The following is a 19,260-nucleotide window of genomic DNA, read 5'->3' as shown; positions in this document are numbered from 1 at the left end:
GAAAATTGGACAAAGCTACTGTAAAATTTTATATACCCATAATTTTACTGCCTGTATTCAACCAGATACCATTTTTCCTTTAAATGGAAACCGGTTTTAATTATTAATAAGGGCTATAACCTCAAGAAATTTTTTATTACAACGACATCCTTCAAAAGCAACTAGTTGTTTAAAAACTTAAATAGAGTAATATGAATGGTTTGGCTACCAGCTATGTTATAAAAAGCAATTGAAAATTCTACCTTCCTCAAAGCATAAAACCGTAAAGCAAGCTGCCTTTCCTGCAGAATCTTCTACACTAAGGGATTCTAAGAAGCTTTTCACAAGTCTGCATGGTATTTAGATCTTGTAATGGACATAAATTAAACTAGTAATAACCACAACACCAACACCCCCTGTTTTTTCCCCTTCTCCATTTTGAGCTTCTTCCTAAGTGCTTTCAAAAAATTCCCCCTTCTGGTACTCTCTACATATTTTGTAAGACAACTTCAATCAGGAGTGAGCAGATCTGCGCTCACAATTCAGTTATTTCTTGTTTGATCTTGGAAAAGTTATCTGGAAAAACAACTGTAAGTTACTTAGAAAATAACTAAGATCAGGAATGCTGTGACATACCAAATTTTGGAATGTCTGTACTACATTAGTTGCAGAGAGTGCTGTATTTGATCAAAAATCTGATTCCTCTTGGCCAAAATCAGGGTTTGCCTTTCCAAAAGATTATTTTGTCTCTTAGGCTACTACATTATTCATTAGCTTGAAGTTACTTAAAAGAAAAGAACGAGTCACAGGAAGTATTTTTAATATTTATGGTTTAGACAGATCATCTCTTCTTTGAACATGCTTCATTTATTAAAAAAATTATTGCTGGTATGAAACACCTATGGTAACAGCAACTATGTGACAGACAGCCACAGCCACAGAAATCTCACGTCTCTCTTTTTCTATTTCTAGCACTGTTATGGTAAGGAATTTAATCTGTCCATGTCTCAGTTTACCTCTCTGTGCAACAGGCCCAGTACTGTTTCCTATTAATCCCAAAGCTACGGGAAGTTTACTGTACTCCAGATTCAGAAGACATTTCCTTCTTGCTGGAAGAGCTGCCCCATGGGCCAGACTCTGGGCTTGATGAAATCAGTGGGAAATTTACTCCCAATTTCAGCAACTGCAGGATCAACCTTCAAGCACAATGCAACAGAGCCAACAGCAAATTCAAAGCAATGCTCACCACTGGAACTGTGCTAACATCTGCAATAGATCTAAAATGTCTCTCAGAAGATGAACTCTTTTTTTTCTTCTTTTATTTTTTTTTCCTTCTTCTTTCTTTTCTTTAAATGAATGCCATGGGCTCCTTTTCAGTAAGTCTTTTCTCCCTCTGGAGGGAAGAGATTTATCTGCTTTGAAAGAATCCTACTCAGATCAAATCTGATGCCACAAAGGGCAGGATTTGTAAAAAAAGTATTTCAACTACTCTAGTGGTACATGTCAATAAAGGAATAATGAAATAAAGCCATAAATAAGGAAAACAGAAGAAAACTACCCTCCAACACTCTAAACACATTATCAGTTCACATTTCTGGTATCTGAGCTGGCTGTAGCCCCAGTAAACAGGCAAACAAAGACCCAAAATTACAAAAAGAAAATCAAAGAGATATTAATATCTGTAAAGACAGAGAAAACTTCAGCAACAGAAGTGCCAAGAAGCTGACAGATGAAAAAAAGGTGCAGGAAAAGCTGGATACAAATACTAAAGGACGTGCCCTATCCCACAGAACTTAAGTGGAAGAGAAGGAGGTAAACCAAACTCGCACAGTAATGCACCCTAAGTGTTCATTGCACAAATATACACAAAATATACAAGCAAATGACATATTCAAATATATTAGGCAAGAAAAGCTATCTGAAGCAAACACCTGTCAAACTGCCATGATTCTACTATTTTTCACATACATTCTGTACTCAACAATTATGTTGAATTCATCTTCAGGAAGGACAGACACTTGTGCAGTCAATCTCAACACAAATCTGAAAATGCAGTATTTCATGCTACTCCATCAGTAATTCCACTGCATGGCAAAGCTGGAATGGATGTTTCCTCCTTAAAGGTTCTCAGATTATAGTTCCAAATGCATATATATACCAAGAAACAGGACCTGCATAGGCATTTCTGAAGGACATATAGTTTTGTACAAGAAACATAATGCTCATTTAATGATCACGGCAACAGCTATAAAAGCAGGCCTAGGTAGATGAGTAGACAATGTGTTAAACATGTTGAAGTCTGAAAAGTTCTCTGGCAAACTAGAGCTAGATAGTACTTCATCAACTTTGTAATAAAGTATCTGGAAAGTAGCACCACAACAGCTCAACTCAGTGGCAATGCTCCTACCAGGTTCAAGGGAGCCCATTCCATTCCAGGGTTCATAATTACCTCCTGGACTCCACTTCAACACAAACATGAGGGCTTCTCTGCAATATGACTACAGCACATTACAAACATTAAAAACCTTTTAGGAAAAAGTATTTTGGTTAAATAGACTAATGTAACTTTATAATGAGGGCTACTGACTTTGGTCAATATTTGGTGTATTTCTGGATGTCACCAATTGAAGATTAAGTCAATTTGCTTGTGCATGCATATTTAATAACTATATTCCTTGTGTTGCACAGCATTCAGTGCTCTCACCACTGAGGATATTTTTCCATGCTGTTCATATTTGTGTAACTTCCCAATTTTTCTCAGCATCATAGCACATCTTTACGAAAACTGAGGAAGTTTCTATAAGCTGCTGCTGTGCAAAACCCCCAAGATCATGAAAATTTCCCAAGAAAATCACCTGATGGACATTTGCAAATTATTCATGCTATATTTAAGATAAAATACCTTTCCATTCTCGAGAATATACTTGTCCATTACCGGAACAGGGGCAGGATAGTACGTTGATGTATTTGCCTCCTCATTGAAGGTCTTCTGTACCTCAGGTTCAGGCTCAATTGATTCAGGTTTTACTTTTTCAACCTCAATGGCAGGTCCTAGACAGTTAAGAAAAGAGAGCTGTCTGCTATCCCAGAGAACACGAAATCAATCCCTTCATCACCCATGGTTAGCATAAAATAACACATTAGTCATGTTCACTTTAAAGTTAGAAGTAGTCTAAACCAAAATCCTACTTCTGAACATCAATAAATAAAAGTAGGATGAGTATCTCTGCTTTATAAACATTAAAATGTTTAATTTTAATTTAAATGTTGAACTTTATTCTTAAAGCATAAGGACAATTACAGATATGGGTAATATTTCTTCAATGCACACTAAGCAAATTATGTTAAAATGACACTGAAGTTATAAACCAAAAGCAACAATAGTAATTCTTCAGATAAGAATTGCTATATAGTTGCATGGAAACCTGCATAATTTACTGTGATAATTACATAAATTATCCACATAGAACCACAAATTTGAAATTTGAAATATCTTTAGATATAATAGAGGCATATAAAAAATAGTGAGGATCTACAGAAACGCTATAAAGGAAACAGGCTACTTAAGCTAAAGTATCATGCACAGAAAGAGTATCAAAGGTTTAAAAACCCCACATAAATTAGAATTTTGATTGTCCAATCCATCCAACACTGATTTTTATTTTTAATGTAATCAACAAAAATTATGCACAGATTAAACAATGGAATACTACTCAGCATATGTTTGAGGCTTCAAAGGAGGATAATTATTTTGTCAGTCATCGACTTTTCTTTTTCAGATCAAATTTATAAAATATTCCTAAAAAGACAGAAGAATGAACTAAAATAACTTCAATTAACTGGATTTCATGACTCCATTCATTGCAGTGGCTCCACCAGAAGTCTAGGCTATGGCCCCAAGCCTATCCTTGTCCCTTGATGTCTGTCTCTAGGATCACGAGAAGCTCCAGCAGTCACTGAAGTTCCAGGCAGGGGCGATGGCTCGGTAACACAGCAAAGTTGCCAGCTTAGACCCTGGACACCAGGAAAATGTGCCACTTCCAAGATCTCTAAGGATAAACTCACACACTCAGAAGTGCTGTATCGGACCAGGCTGGTGCTGAGAGCACTGCCCCACTCTGCAGCCCAACCCTGACATCTCCAACAAACCACAGCTCGATCAGCAGGTCACCGTCACCCATCACGGTCCCTCCTGTGTTTGTGCACAAAGACCAAGCCCTGAATTGATCTCACCCTGCAAGTCACGCTGGCACCAGAACTCCTGTCTTAGTCACGGATCTTAAATAGTTCCTGTGCCTGGAACAAGCACGGCATTCATTCCTCCTACTTTGTGCAGTTTCATTTAGGGATTATTACACAGTGATAGCAGTGCTTCCTCCGTTGTCAGCATTTGACATTTATCCTATAGCTTATTCTACACCTACATACCCAGCTAAATGTTCTCAGCTGGCTGCCACTCAACACTCAGCAACGACTAAAAGTTGTCTTGGCAACTCAGACAACCCTACACTGCAGTGCCACCAACTAAAGTGTCTCAAAGCCAGCCCCAGTGAAAGCATGGCACAAACAGAGAAATCACAAAAACATCCCATCTGCATTATAATTTCACTGTCAGCTTAGTAAGCACCTCTATTGCCATGAAAATACAATGGTATGGCCAAGACAAACTAAACTTCCTAAACTTGAGACGGCTGAACTGATTCTGACTGGGGGAAAGACCTCCATTGATTCAAGCAGCCAAAGCCTGCCCACAGGATGGGCACACCTGAACAACCAGATGCAGGGATGTCATTGCCAGGGTGACCTTAAGAAGTCATCTTTTAGCTGTTACTTTAAGAAAACGTTCTTCAACAGAGGGCTATTTTGAGTTTTCTTACACTTTGAAAGTCACTTTGAGGAAGACACCTAAGTACAACCACCTTCTTCCTAGCAGGAAACGTTTATTTCAGTTCAAACACTTTTACTACTTGCTATTTAGGAGTCTTTCACTATTTTGTTTATAGTCATATATTGACACAGCTGCAATTTGGTTTCCAGAGTTTCCCCAACAAAAAGAGCTGATTAAAGTCCACAATAACCACAGCTCAGAAAACCTCTGTTGCAACTCATGCTTTACTGCTTGCTTAGCAGTCACCAAGAGAAAGCCTTTAAAAGGTCTTCTTTTATATTCTGATTTTTGATTGCCAAACAGAAACTGCCTCTAACCAGGCAGTTTTCACAGCCACTTTCACCAACCACCGAACTGCATTTTCAACCCAGCATGCTGTGAATTAGACACGCAACCTGCACTATTGCCTGACTGCTGTGTGCCCAATTTACCACACACCACACTCCAAGCTTCCCCTCTCTACTGTAGCTCTTGTGCTCTGCATCTTGTTTTAAAGACAACGAATTGGACATATAAAAATACATATCACTATCTAAAGGCTTAACACTTATGTAATAAGGATCAGGAAAAAAAAATACAATTTTTCAGAATACAAGAAGGAATTAAATGTTTTATTGCAAAATCTCTCTCCTCCTGACTGTAATTTTCTTATAATATCTGAGAGGCCAGCAAGTTCAAATGCAGAATGAAGAACTAGAAGGCTTCCCTTCACCATCTCTTTTCCTCTAAAATGCATCTTGGGCCACACGCTACTGAAAAGTTAGTTAGAAAGTAAAAATAAGTTAAGTGATAAAGTGGTCAATATACATTTGAAAGCAGCAAGTTTTTCCACACGGTCCACCAGAATTTGAAACAAAACAACACGAGTCTGAGGAGTGGCAATATTGGTACTTCCTGTACTTGATAGAAACCTTGGCATTTTTTTTCTGGTTGGTTTTTAATTTATTTATTTTTTTTACATCAAAAAGCCAAACAAATCTAGAAGAGCTGAAAACCCGTAATTCCTAATGTGTGGCAAGACATAAATCCCATTTCATTCTCCCTATTCTGGTGTCAGTCCCAAGACACAGCAAACTGGATGGCTGAAATTAAACTGGGATTAAAAATAAAATCTTGAGGGTCTGTATGCACGTGTTGATGAATCAGTGTTTCTGAATGAACGTGAATATACTCCCTGACTTTGGAGCAACACCAGTGCTCAGCAATATAACATGAAGTATTTATCAGGGAGTTAGCTAACACCACCCAAGCATTACTGCTGTAAAACTTCACTACTACTGGCTACATACAGCCAGAGAAAACTGCACAGATCTTGCCACGGAGACAAATTTTTTTTAAGAAGGTTTTGAAATTATTCTTTTGCAATCCAAGGACAGTTTAAAGTCCCTACAGGGGAGACTCAGTTATTTAATACTCTACCTCACTCTCTATTGATAAAAAGAGGGCAAATTAGTGTGTTTTCAGGTGATAAAATGCAAAGGTCTACAACCACAGGGCTTCCTGATCCCAAAGCAGGCAAGGCAAGAGGCTGCCCACGTTCCTCCAGGAACTCAAATGAGGGATACCATAACCTCTTCTACAACAGTCATCACATTTTTCCACTGTTTTGGTCCCTAGAGCCCTGATCCAATGCCTGCCTCCTGCAGGAAGTGATCTGTTGGGCAATAACATGCTAAAACCATAAAGATTAAACATATCTCCACAGATCAGTACTGATTTCACTACTGGTATTGGCCACATCCGCCTTCAAGGCTCTTTTATGACAAAGAGCAATCCAGTGTCACCACGTGGAAGATGAAGAACCTCACTCCTCCCACCAGAGTGGCTCAAGTTTAGCAGCAGAGATGAAGGCCTAGATCTAAACACATTGACTTCCAGCTCCTCACTGAAATCAAACCGTTGATGGGAAATTAGGAGACTGACTACTTGACTGAGCCTTAGCTCAAGAGGCTGTTCTGCATTTGATCTGCAGGTTTAAAATGGCAACAGGCACGCATTTCCCACAGCTGCAATTCATCAGCACAAACCAGCTGTCATCTCATGCAAAGAAATCAGAAGTCTCTAAGGTGAAACAGAAATGCAATTAGTTTGCATTAAGTCCAGCCTGCTAGAAGTGCAGCGTAACATAAATTACATGTAATTTGAAACTCTAGGTTTAAGAGATCACTGCAACTGAAGATGAATTCAGGATGTAATTTATTTTCGGAACAATTTTCAGAGATTATTCACATACCCAAACATACCTCATTTGTAAGATGGAAAAGGAAGACTAAAAAAGTCTTTACGTATCTATTTCTTGATTAAAAGTAACACTTTTTCATACTGCCATCAGACTCTCCAATTTATAATGTGCTGAAGATGTCTCCCTTGCTAATTATTCATAAGTTTGGTATTGATCTTTCTAGAACACAGTCGTTTCTCTACTGTGAATGAGGCTACAAGGAAAGGCAACAGAGTAAGTAGCAGTTAATACAGAGTCTTAGGAAATACAAACCCTGTGAAGGACACAGCCCACAGGGCCAAACTCTACCTTTGTCACCATGAAAAGCTCCTTACCAATAATAACAAGAGATTTCTTTTTTTTGAATTACCTATAGCTGATATTTTTCCAGGTATGTGATTAAATTAAAAGAACTTGTCTCCAATGTAATTGAGATTTATTTTCAGTTGTAAAGCAGGTGCCAGACTGATATAATGGAAACCCATGCCCAATATTTAGAGAAGATTCAGTATTTTTTCCAGGAGGTTTTGGGGTTTCTTTTACTCTTTATTTTTTTCCCCCCTTTTTCTTCTAAAGTTTCTTTTTTTGGCTCAAGAGAAAAATGCATCCTTTTTTTTAAAGTGAAAGAAACAAGACAGAATTCAGTAGCTGTCTTCATTTCACTGCTGGTCTCACCACTCCAACTGCTGTCAAGTCTACCAACTAAATTGGTACTTTACGCTGTTCAGCCCCATTGCCTACCAACATCTGGCTCGTGCTCCATTCACATAAATTCCAGCTAACTACTTGCAGATGAAGAAACATCTTTCCATCCAAGGAAAAGTTTAGAAAGCTCAGTGGAATCTACTGCCAACCACATTGCGTTTTTCAGGCTGTGGAAACCTCGCCTATTCAGTTTTATTTAAAAAGTTAACTAGAATGTTTGTAATAAGTAACGACATTTTAATTATGCACAGTGTAACAGTGATGAGCATTCACAATCAAACACCCAGTTCCAATAGCTGGATACTCCAAGAACTTGGCTCCAAAGTTGTGGGCACACCTCAACACATGCTACAGCACAGGCACATGCTCTCCCAGGTTCAGGTTTGTAGTGAATGTAACTCAGACCCACATGCAGATTGCATGCACTCGTTCCAGTACAGGAGAAGAGCCAATATCCAATTTACATGCAAAAATTAACTTTCCAGGTACACAAAGGCAGACGTAAGAAACAGCATGCTAGGTTCGGATGCACAAATTTCAACCAAGTTTCAGTCACCGAGCAAATCTTCAGCACAGCAGTACCACATTCTAATAGCAAATAAATGTAATTAGTAAAAATTCTGAAGGTATTCCAAGGGTACCGTCTTCAATGAAAAGGATGAACTTTTTATTTTGTCTTTTTTTTTCCCATTTATTCCAACATAATGCTTAAATAATTCTTATAAACCCAAACAATGAGCAATTGACTCAGGATAGTTAAAACTGAAACCCAAATTACACAAACCTGCATTTTGTAACAAGTGTTGATAAACGGGACACTAATATAAAAACTTTTTTTAATTATTCTTTAACACTCCATTCTTTTTCAAATAGCATGGCTGTTTAAAGCCACTGCTAAGAAGTTTAGGAATATATCACATTCTAATAAGCTACTAATGGGAAGAGGGGTCAGAAAATGGATGGTAACATAGTCACAGAACAATAAACAAAAACCCTAACTGAAAAGAATAAATTAGTTTTAGCCCCACTAGTCATTCCAGTGCCTTTTCTTTTTTTTTCCTTTTTAAACTGGAACATATTGGTGTATTTTGCAGATGACGCTTTATTAACTTTTTCAGCATATATCGGAAGGTCAGAGACTCTTTAAAATACAGCTGCTTAAAATGGAACTCTGATTCAGCCATACCAGCACAAAGACCTCTACTTTTTAAAGAAAAACCCAGACGTACATAGCATACAAATTCAACACATATTGTACAGCCACAGCAGAAAACCCCTTTAACATTCAATGTCCAGTTTAACAACCACCGCTATTCTTCAAATACGTTTCCGTTACTATTGATCACACTTGCAAAATTCATTCAAACTAGTCCCACTTAAGTCCGGCACTTACCACTACCTAGTCTTAGGAGCAGTACATCCTGGAGCCTCCTGTTCAAGTCTCTGAGCTCTTTCATTTCTGACACGAGTGCCCCATACTCTTTGAGCTTCTTTGCCTGTTGCACAAGCTGTCTCCGCGTTCTCTCCAGCTCCTGTTGAATGTGCCTCATTTCTTCCTGTTGCTGTTGGTAACTCCTCAGCAATTCTTCGTACAGAATCCGAGGAACTACAGCATCGTCCATATTGTTCATGCCTTCTGTAGTCTCCATAAAAGCCTCCTCAGGGCTGGAAGTATTACTGAGACTCATCCCGTTCTGTTTTTCAAGGCGAGCAACAACTGCTTCAATGCTTTTGTGTGTACCTTCACTTTGTTTCCTCCCATCTTGTCTCTGCACGTTACAAGAAAAAATAAATAAATTAGGAGAGCAGTAAGAAGTAATAGAATCAAAAACTCTACAGACCTGGAAATGGTTAATATTTCCGGTTTCCAAAAACACTCTGCAAAAATGTTTTGCCTAACAGATCCTTGTGGCTATAATATACATCATAACTAACATGTAATTTTGCTAAATGCAGGTACAAACTTCTGAGGCAGTTAAAGGCCTTTTTGCAACACTTACAAACTCAGTGTCACTTGATCCTGTATAGTTCTTTTTTAAAAAAGTGGATCTAAATCTCTTTTTCTTTAAAGTTTACCCCTAACATTCAGATTTCCGACAGCAACTGATTTTCTGGTAAGTAAGAGGAAGAATCAGCTGTGTGCTACATTTGTCACCTGTGATGACATCAGAGATGAAAGCAGCACAGGGCACAAAGCTGTTCTGTGAATTGAGGGCTTGTCCTTCCCACACTTTGGGAGACAGAACCTTCCCTGACTATCCCTCCAGCGCATTCACCCAACTTCCTGATGCAAGAGACTGAGTTAACACTATCAGCAAACATTGAAAGGGAATCAAAAACAGAAGCTGGAGACTGAATATAATCATCCAGCCTCATCTCCCTTATCAACTGATCCCTTCTATATTAATACTGCATTGCAGAGTCTTCATGTCCTTTGAACTCTCAGCGGAATTTTACCTTCAGTCACCTGCACAAACCCTACAAATTAAATCACACCTCTTAGGCCTCAATAGTGGTATTAATATGTGACAGTATGGGTAAAGTCACTAAGTTTTACAGGCCAAATATCAAAAGGCATTTGAATTTCCAAGCAAGTGCAAGGAAAGCAAATGCAGTTCATGGGTTAGAGATGAGAAGCTGACACTATCAATTCCCATACCACAATATCCAAGAGTAATGTGGCAGAAAACGAAGTTATTTGATGCTATGCCTGCTGCATGTTCTAAAGACATTAAAAAATTTAAAAAAAAAAAAAAGCTGGCCCACCATAAAGAAATGTACTAGTATCATTCCTGCAGCTGCAAAACACATGAAGCCATAGAGCAGTATTTTATTCTGGAGGTTGGCAGACTTTTAAAGAAATCATTTGATATAAAAAAAAATAAATACATTTCCATAGTGAGTTTCTGGCATCTGGACCTAAAAAGGCAACTGGCAGTTATAATGGAGAGATGCAGTCCTGTCAATTCTTCTTCTCAGCCACTGCTGTAGTTGGGAAGTCTCAGAGCACCCCTTCCAGTTCCAAACAAGCACCATGCAACAGGCCACAAGTGCCACTGAGAACAGCTCTGCTCCACAGTCATGGAACTGGGGACTTTTAAGGCTTTCTGGGCCAAACTGGAAGAGCATTGTTCCAAAAATCTCAGATGGCAATTAAACTGCGCAGACAGGACACACAGGAAAACGTTCAGTTGCACTTACATCAGGTTTTGAAAACCCGTACCCCACCCCCACACACAATGTGACCCAATTTCACCAAACATTTTAAGGGGATCAAAAGCAGGCCTGGAATTCTTAAGCTGAGACGTCTGTATGTGCCCCAAGCACTCGCAAAACAGAAAAACAAAAAGGAAAGGAAGGGAAAAACCAAAACGGAAAGACTTCAGTACCTTACTGTGTCTAAGCTCCACATCTTCTTCCCCATAATCTGTAACCTCCCCAGCTTCTTCTATGTGATTGAGAGAGAGTTTGGGGATTTTAATTTTCTTCTGCATCACACTGTTCTCAAGGTCAGTTTTGTCCTCTAAAATGTATATTAAAAATAAAATTGTGTTACATTAATCAGTGTTCTTACTTCCAAATACTATATGACTTAGGTAAGACCAGTTAAAAAACCCCAGCCTCCCGTACTCCAATCCCCTCATAATGCCACATTCAAATTAATCCATGGTCCAAGTCAACTGATGCCCACTGAGAATTCTACAGTTCCAATAGGGATCAATCTGGCCCAACACCAGAATAAATACTGAAAAATGCCAAGCTAAATTTATGTGATAAGAAGTGCCAATGAGTGGCTTGTACCATCACCAGAGTTGCAGAGGTTGTAAATAAAACTTCCTGAAAACCATTTGTATTGCTTTAAATTATGTTTACTAACAGTGTTCTCATCTTTTGCTGCAGTTCAAACTCTGCTGAGGGTTAAAGTGAAAATAAACTTGGTAATTCATCCTGTGCTCTAACCATCATCTGTCAGCAGCACACATCTATTTGCACACACAGCAGATTCTGCTGTTCCACAAAGTGCAGGGCTGGAAAAGGGAATGCTGCTACAGAGCTGGAAAGGGCATTGCACAAAAGTTGCACAAGAACCAAATCTGTAACAAAATTACTATACAACCCCTATTTCATTAGTTAATGGTACTAATCCTTTTCCTTTAGATATACAAAGGCAATAGTTATATTAACTTTGGCATCTCATAGAAAAATTGAAGTGAAATATTTTCAAGTCTGAAACATTTTGACGTATCTCAAAATTAACCATTTAAAAATGTTACTCTGAAAAAAAAAATTGAAATATTTTAATATTCCTGAGAAGGTAGGGAGGGGACAGGGAACCAAGAGTATAGTGTCCCCAAATGTGCCTGTGATATGTAAAATTCCTGCAGAACAGACAAGGTCTTAAAAGATTCACCTGTTCTGACACTGACAAGGTGAAAGGCATTTAAACTGCCAAGCGTTGTCTTTGTACACTGAAAGCTTAAGAATGAGAAAACGTTCTGAGTCTTCTTATCCACCTGCAAATTGTATTTCAGGAAGTGTCCCGTGAATATTTTTGAAAGTGCCAACGAGGATGGCCCCTGTGAGTGCTTAGCTGCGTTGACTTTTGCTTTCTCAAATTAGCATCTCTCCACAGGACCTCAAAATGGTTCGTGTTGACAGTGTAGGGAAGGGAAACAAAGGTAAATCACTGTTTAATGAGGAGCAAGGCATTCATTAGAAATGAATTACACAGATGAATGCAATTCATTTTGTTACAGATAGAAATGGATCTCTTGTAGGCAAATGGTGATATTACAGCCCAAGGCTATGTAAAAAGAATAGGCACAGAACACGCAGAATAAGACATTAGACAACCTGAAATGAAACGCAGATGGTAGCAATAAATACTAAGACAGATGCAAAAAGAAACAGATAAACAACAAAAAACAGCTAGGCTTATTTTAGATCATTCTCCATTCCCCAGAGCATCATGGATGCTTATCCCAGTAAAACAAAAAGGCAATCCAACTGTTTCAGTTTTGAAAAATAAGCCACTATGTTTTCGTCTATCTGGAAAAATGTAGGTTCATCAGAAAAGTGAGATAAGCCAATTCTAATGCCAGACAGCTGAGAAGAAAATAAGGGAGCCTTTCCCTAAAAAAACCACAAACTTCTAGACTAAAGGACTGACTGATGGGCATAGCTTGAAAGAAAGAAAGAAATTTAAGAATAAATGAACCCATACTGAATGGAAAAAAACAACACTCACTAACTTTTTCTGTGTCTATGTGTTTTGGGCTATGGGATAGATTGAGGAATCCTTTGCTAAAATATGTTCTCACAATTCCTTAGAGGAAGAGCAGCACATGGATACTGCAGAGCCAGCTTCTCTCGACTGCTTTGCCAAATCCCGTTGCACAGAACATGTGGATGACCTCCTTCTCCGTGTAAAGAATGCAGATCAGGTTCTGTGCTCTGAAATAACCCTTGGCCTCACAACCAGATGGACACAATCCATTACTTCACGCCGTTAAAAAAACTGTCTGCCAGCAACTGGCTGAGGTCACCAGGAGCCAGAACCCCACACAAACGGGAAAAAGAAACTTTGAAACAATCGTGGCAAGGGGTCACAGAGGAGTAAGTGCCCCTGCAGACTACAAAAGTCAGCAAATACTTTACAATTAATAAAACAACATGAAAATAAAAATGGTTTGGAAGAATCAAAATGTTTACCTTTTTTTAGGTCAATTCATAAAGGTTAAGAACATATTCTATCCACTTAACAATGCAAATGAAAGAAAATACTTAGTCTTGGGTCAAAGAAAACAGTGCAATTCATCTGGGTTCTTCGTTCTCTTAGTTCTCCACCCAACCTCTCAGTTCACCTATGAAATTTATGTTTGCAAAACATAATTGATTGAAGGTAAGTTTGTTTATTTATCTCCTTACAAATGTTTAGTTTGTACATTACTGGCATGTAACTATCAACACGGTTCTCTTTCTCTTGGTTAGACTTTTTGGGTTTACTGTTTATGTTGTACATGAACCAGTAAGTTGAAGAAGGGAACTCTTTTATCCCCCACAAACTCTGAAGAGACAAGGGTAAAAATCGGCTTATATAAGTTAAAGCTCAGGAACTTTTAATGTAGTCAGTAAGCATATAAATGTTCCTCTGCCTTCCAACAACAATACATATAATATTTTTTTACATATGCTCTGGTCTTTGAAAGCTTATTTATACCCAACACAATCCATTCAGTGTGTGGGATATGAAAAGGCCTTTTGTTCTTTTTTTTTTTAAAGTGCATTTCTAACCTCTGTTGTCTTCTGCATCAGCTGCAGACAGAGCCAGAAAAATCTCATTCTAAATTTGAGGCTAATGCTGGAGTACTGGCTCTTGTTCTGTAAATATTAATGGAATTCAGGAAGGGGTGGGAGGGAGAGAGAGGAGATGTGGGGGAGGGGTAGGAGAAATATGAACATGCATTTACAGAGTCCTAAAGAGAACTGCTCTGTCTGTTGTTTTGCCAGCCTACAAAAGACAGGTACAAAAGGACAATCCAGCAAAAAAACCCCACGCCCATGATTTTGAGTCAGAAGAAAACCAGGATATGAACCAAAGGCATGGACAAGCTGCAATTCAGTGCCTGAGGCTACAGAGGAGAGAGAAGGGCAGCCCTAAAAACGTTGTAGCTCAGAGCCTCATTTTGTAAAATCATTTGTCTGGATTTTGTTTCCCAGTCCTTTAAACTGTGCTAGAAGTTAAAAATTATACCTTCCCTTAGGTGGCCATGGTCAGATTGTCATAAATTTGTGTCTTTTGTTTTCCCTATACATGGAATAAGTGGTTCAGTGGTGTCAGCTACTGAGAACCAGCACTTAACATACCTAGTCTGTTACAAGTACCTAGTTAGGTACTTGTAACAAAATATGCAGGGTAGATACAGGGTGCAGGGCTGGGCAGCATTGATTCTCTTTGGTTTTTTAGGAGGGGACATTCTGAAAGACATGGAAATTAGGAAAATTTGCTTTTGTTCACAGACAGAGAACCTGGTACTCTGTGGTCGGATATAAAGAGTGAAGCATGCTGGAATAACTGTACTCCAAGAAAAGGTCAGACTTGGAGAGATCTTGGCAGACAACTCCTCAAGGCACTGAAGTACAGGGCTCAAGAGCCAGAGCATGTGACAGCAGCTCTCCCCACACCGGCTCCCACCAAAGCTGCACTGGGAGTGAGAAGAAAATGAACTGCTGAGGAATGTCAGAGTGGCTGGGAAGACACTTGGCCTAAGCAGTGCTCCAAGAAAGAAAAGCAACCCTGCATCAGAGAATCCGTATCAACCAGCAAAGGATAAAGTGCTCCTGGAATGCTTTTTTCAGTCAGGCCCTCATTTTAGTGTCAGCATAGGTGGGTCCAGGCCAAAAGGGAACACCTTCAAGTCTAAAGGGGCAGGGAATTGCAGCAGAGAAAGTGACTTTAACAGGGTAGGAACTGAGTCAGTTAAATTAAAAGAGAAATTTTTTACTGCTCTAAAACTGAAAATCCTATCATGGGATGTAGAATAACACTATGGAAATCTCAAAGTCTCCTTAAAAACATTCCAGACTTTCTAATTTAGAAACAAGGACTGAACAAAGTAATCCCTTCAAAAAATAGTTCAAATGCTTAATTTTTTCCACTTTTGGAGTAAAAGCTGAAAAAAATAAAGGAAGAGAGGTCTGCACTCCAAATGGATGAGGGATGGCAGGTCTGGTATCAGTCCAAAGAAAGGGCTTGGCAACGCTATAAATCTTACAGCAATAAAATGAAAGAACCTTGAACAAAATTCATCCTTCCCCTAAGCCTTCAAAAAAATTCCATCCCTTGTGAAAAATGATACACTGACAGATGAAAAAACTTACCTTCACCCTTCCCATTTCCAGGCTTGTACCCAGCACATATGGACAACACCTGCGCAAGATTCCCCACCCACTGCTGCACTGAGCTGGTTTGCTACTGATTTAGCCAGGTTGCTTCTACAGGCAGGTAACATCACCAGCCTCGGCAGGACGTGCAGTTACAGTTCATAAAGTCAAAGATGCAAAAGAACTGAAGCAAAGAACCCATAACCAAAGGTGTATGTGGTGCTTCAAAGCAAATACACCAAGCACGACAGGGCATGGATTCCTAAGTGCCACTTACACACAAATAAACAATATTCAATACTGCTGTGACTGAGAAGGAAAACAGCATGATGATAATGATAATAATAATAAAAAAGCCACCTAGCTTATTTGAAACGGGCAAAAAAAAAAGACTATAAATTACTTTCTTAGCTAATTTAATGGAAACATTAAAGGAGGACTTAAACAGGAAGAACAGACAAGATTTCAGAAAATGTAATGATGCTGCAGGCTCAGAAGATATTCAGGATACAAAGGGAAAAAATGTGTCTATATAAAACATGTCTGAGCTGGCAGTACACTGAGATTATGACCACTACCAAAGCAGAAGAGACTGAGAATGACAGTAACAGACAACACAGGGCAGCAGACAGCAGCAGAAATGCAGAAGTTATTTGAAGAGGACAGGTGTCACCAAACTCAATGCAGCTAAAAAAGGGAGGGGACACAGAAGAGGGATCAACCAGGTGCTGGCATAGTCAATGCAGGATTTGGGTAGTATAATTTACTATATTGTTTTGGGGTTTTTTGCTGACTAGAGAAGAGCTTTGTTGGAAGGACAGAGAAAAAGATTCCAGAAATAAACATGGGGCACAGTGAAAGCACTACACAAAGTGTATTTGGATGGACAAAAAGGTAAAGTTGGGTATAAGCAACAAAGCAGATGAGGTGTATGTAAGAGACAGCAAGATTTTGGGTTGGGGATGACAAAAAAGATTATTCCTCCTCTCTACTCTAAATTCAAGAGAAATGGACAAAAATTGTAGGAAAATATGTTGGGCTATCCTAAGCATAAGCTGAAAAAGATTTCTGCTAAGGATGTCAGAAAGGGAAGCTGACAACAAATTTAAGTGAGAAAAGTTAGCAATAAAAAGGCAGAGCTGAGAGATACCATCATCTGGGCTTATATCACTCCCAAAAATTGAAGAACTAAATAGCCCTGCAGCACTTCACCAGAAGGAGAAAATGACAGTAACACACAAACAAGTGACTAGATTGAGTCTTCAGAGCATAAAGAAGAGTGAGCAAAGAAGTCAGGGAAGAACAACATATCAAGGAGCCCTGTGACAGGCAGGGCTGATAAGCACACGAAAGTGAATAACATGGACTTGAGGAACTGGCCCAAAAGGCTGTTAAATCTTGTGAAATGCATTTCAATAAAGCCTAAAGAATAGGAAACAGAGTGAAAATAATTCTTAATCAAATTGGGGAAAGGCGAGATGGAAAGGTCTTAAACCACAGCTGGACAGGTTTAGAGATGATGAGTAAGAAGGATGATGTGCCAGAAGCCTGAACCCAAACTGCTCACTGAGGATGGAAAGACACACCTGTTCCCTACAAAGGCACTAAAGAGAGAGAAAGGTTAAGGAGCCAAAATCCTACAGAAGCAGAGCACAGATTATATAAACACCTCTACCTCTTAAGTTCTCTCTGAAGTCCTAGATCAAGGCTGGCTCTCCCTCACTAATATTCAATACAAAATACAAGTAAATGCACAGAGCAGGAACCTGCTGCTGCTCTCACAAAAAGTAGCCCAAACAAAGCCTACCATGCCAGCTACTGAAGCAAATAACGCTGAGGTCTGAATGCACTTTTTCCTCCAGTGGAACAACTGAGATATTCAATCTAACACTGGTAGGAGTGAGAGTTATTTGTATGGCCACCTATTTGTAGTCAAATCTCTAATGCACATGAAGACACTCAAATATTTTGCAAGTCTCCTTTTGCACGTGCTCACTTATCAGCAGATTGTTCAGATCTACAGTCTGAGTACCAGCCCAGATATGTGAGCCTTGTGATGCAAAAAAAACTTAATATATCTTCTTTCTTAATTTCCATTACTAATATGAAATCTATTTCTAAATTCACAAGTGAATATGAAGCCTTATCAAAAACAATTAACCAAAAGCAACACAGCTCAAAACTAATACAGCTAAAAATAGTTATTATTCCTTGTCAGCAAAACTGTCCCTTTCACTTAACTTTTTAGTGGCAGTAGAAGAGCACTTGGCTGTGGTAGAAACGGATGGAGCTGAAAGATCAAGTTAAGAAAAGACATTACGCTGAGAAACAGGAAATCATGCTCTTTAAGAGACTGAGGACGGTTTTAATTCTGGCTCCAATATTTACTTAAATATTGACCTTGAGTAATTCAAACTTTTCATCTTACTGTCCCCATCTACCCCACTGAAGTGTTGTGCAGATTTGTTAATATTTGTACAATACTCTGCACATGTTGAACACAAAGGATTACAGCTATTACAGAACAACTCTCTTAATCCTTTCTGAAACAAGGACACTAATACAGTATTACCATTAAATTAAAAAGAAACTCCTGAAAACAAGCAAGATGTGAAAATGCCATCCTTTAAATATTTCCTCTGCACCTACACGTGAAACTCAACTATGGGAACTACTTTTCAGAAATGTGAACATGATAAATATTTTACAAACGATATTTATAATAAAACCTATGCATTTCTTTACAAGTTCAAATGTTCACTTGAAGAGATCATCAATCTCAATGCCAGCTACAATTTGCCAATCTGGCTGCCCTCACCAGGCAATCTGTATTATACTGTAAAATTATATTAGGACCAAACCCTGACCATGATGTCAGGATCACACAGGCCATGGAGATGCTGCCCATCAGCCCCCAGCAGGTAAAGCCTCAGCCTACAGTGAACACTCCAGGAAGCCTTTGCAACTATCCCTGCCTAAGGAATGAGCTTCCAATGGAAACAGAGGGGAGATTTATGCATTTTTTTAGTTTACATATAAAAATTACAATGTGGTTCAGCCTCTACTATTTTTAAAGGGTTTCTTTAAAAACCGCAAATAATTGACTGACTGGCACTTAGGCAATACACCAGAAAAAAATGTTTTACTGTTAAATTATGAAAACAAAACCATTAACTTACATTTTTCCTCTTTTCACTCCCCTGCAAATTTTAGCATATTTTAATTAGTCTGAGTTACCATAGCTACCAAAACCATACTATCTTTGTAAGTCAATTTTATTAAAATCCTGAAGTTCATGTTTTCACTGTATCCTAGTTAAGCTTATACAACATTTACAAGCATAACTGGTATTATGTGGTGCAACCTAAGTACTAAAACCAAACAAAACAGGAATAGTGAAGGTCACCTGTATGTCTCTATGCTATAAAAACAAGTAAGTAACTTCTGACTACTAGGATGAAGCAAAAAAAGCAAATGTGACTGAGAAACAAGGAGGTCAGCTGAGAAGGGTTTAAGACAAACAAACAAACAAAATTGTATCCAGAATAACCATGGTGATACATAAGAAGAAAACACTAAATAT

At 38.6% G+C, this 19,260-nt stretch overlaps 1 protein-coding gene across 10 annotated transcripts in view; it reads right to left on the bottom strand.

Annotated features, from left to right (window-relative positions):
- Positions 1-19,260, bottom strand: part of BEND5 (BEN domain containing 5) — a 907,022-nt gene that overhangs the window by 345,115 nt on the left and 542,647 nt on the right. For 4 of the 10 annotated variants that reach the window (XM_064665271.1, XM_064665270.1, XM_064665263.1 and 1 more), the window contains 3 exons: positions 11,183-11,316; positions 9,187-9,562; positions 2,882-3,030 (listed from right to left, as the gene is read on the bottom strand). The exons of 4 other annotated variants lie outside the window; for them this stretch is intronic. In XM_064665271.1, coding sequence (XP_064521341.1) covers positions 2,882-3,030; positions 9,187-9,562; positions 11,183-11,316 — 659 coding nt within the window. The remainder of the gene's footprint in view (positions 1-2,881; positions 3,031-9,186; positions 9,563-11,182; positions 11,317-19,260) is intronic. 2 more of the 10 variants (XM_064665264.1, XM_064665273.1) reach the window with 2 other exon arrangements.

The sequence above is a fragment of the Pseudopipra pipra genome, chromosome 9 (assembly GCF_036250125.1).
Source record: "Pseudopipra pipra isolate bDixPip1 chromosome 9, bDixPip1.hap1, whole genome shotgun sequence".
NCBI lineage: Eukaryota > Metazoa > Chordata > Aves > Passeriformes > Pipridae > Pseudopipra > Pseudopipra pipra.
The sequence above is the reverse complement of the archived record's forward strand: the minus strand, read 5'-3'. Positions and strand labels throughout refer to the sequence as shown.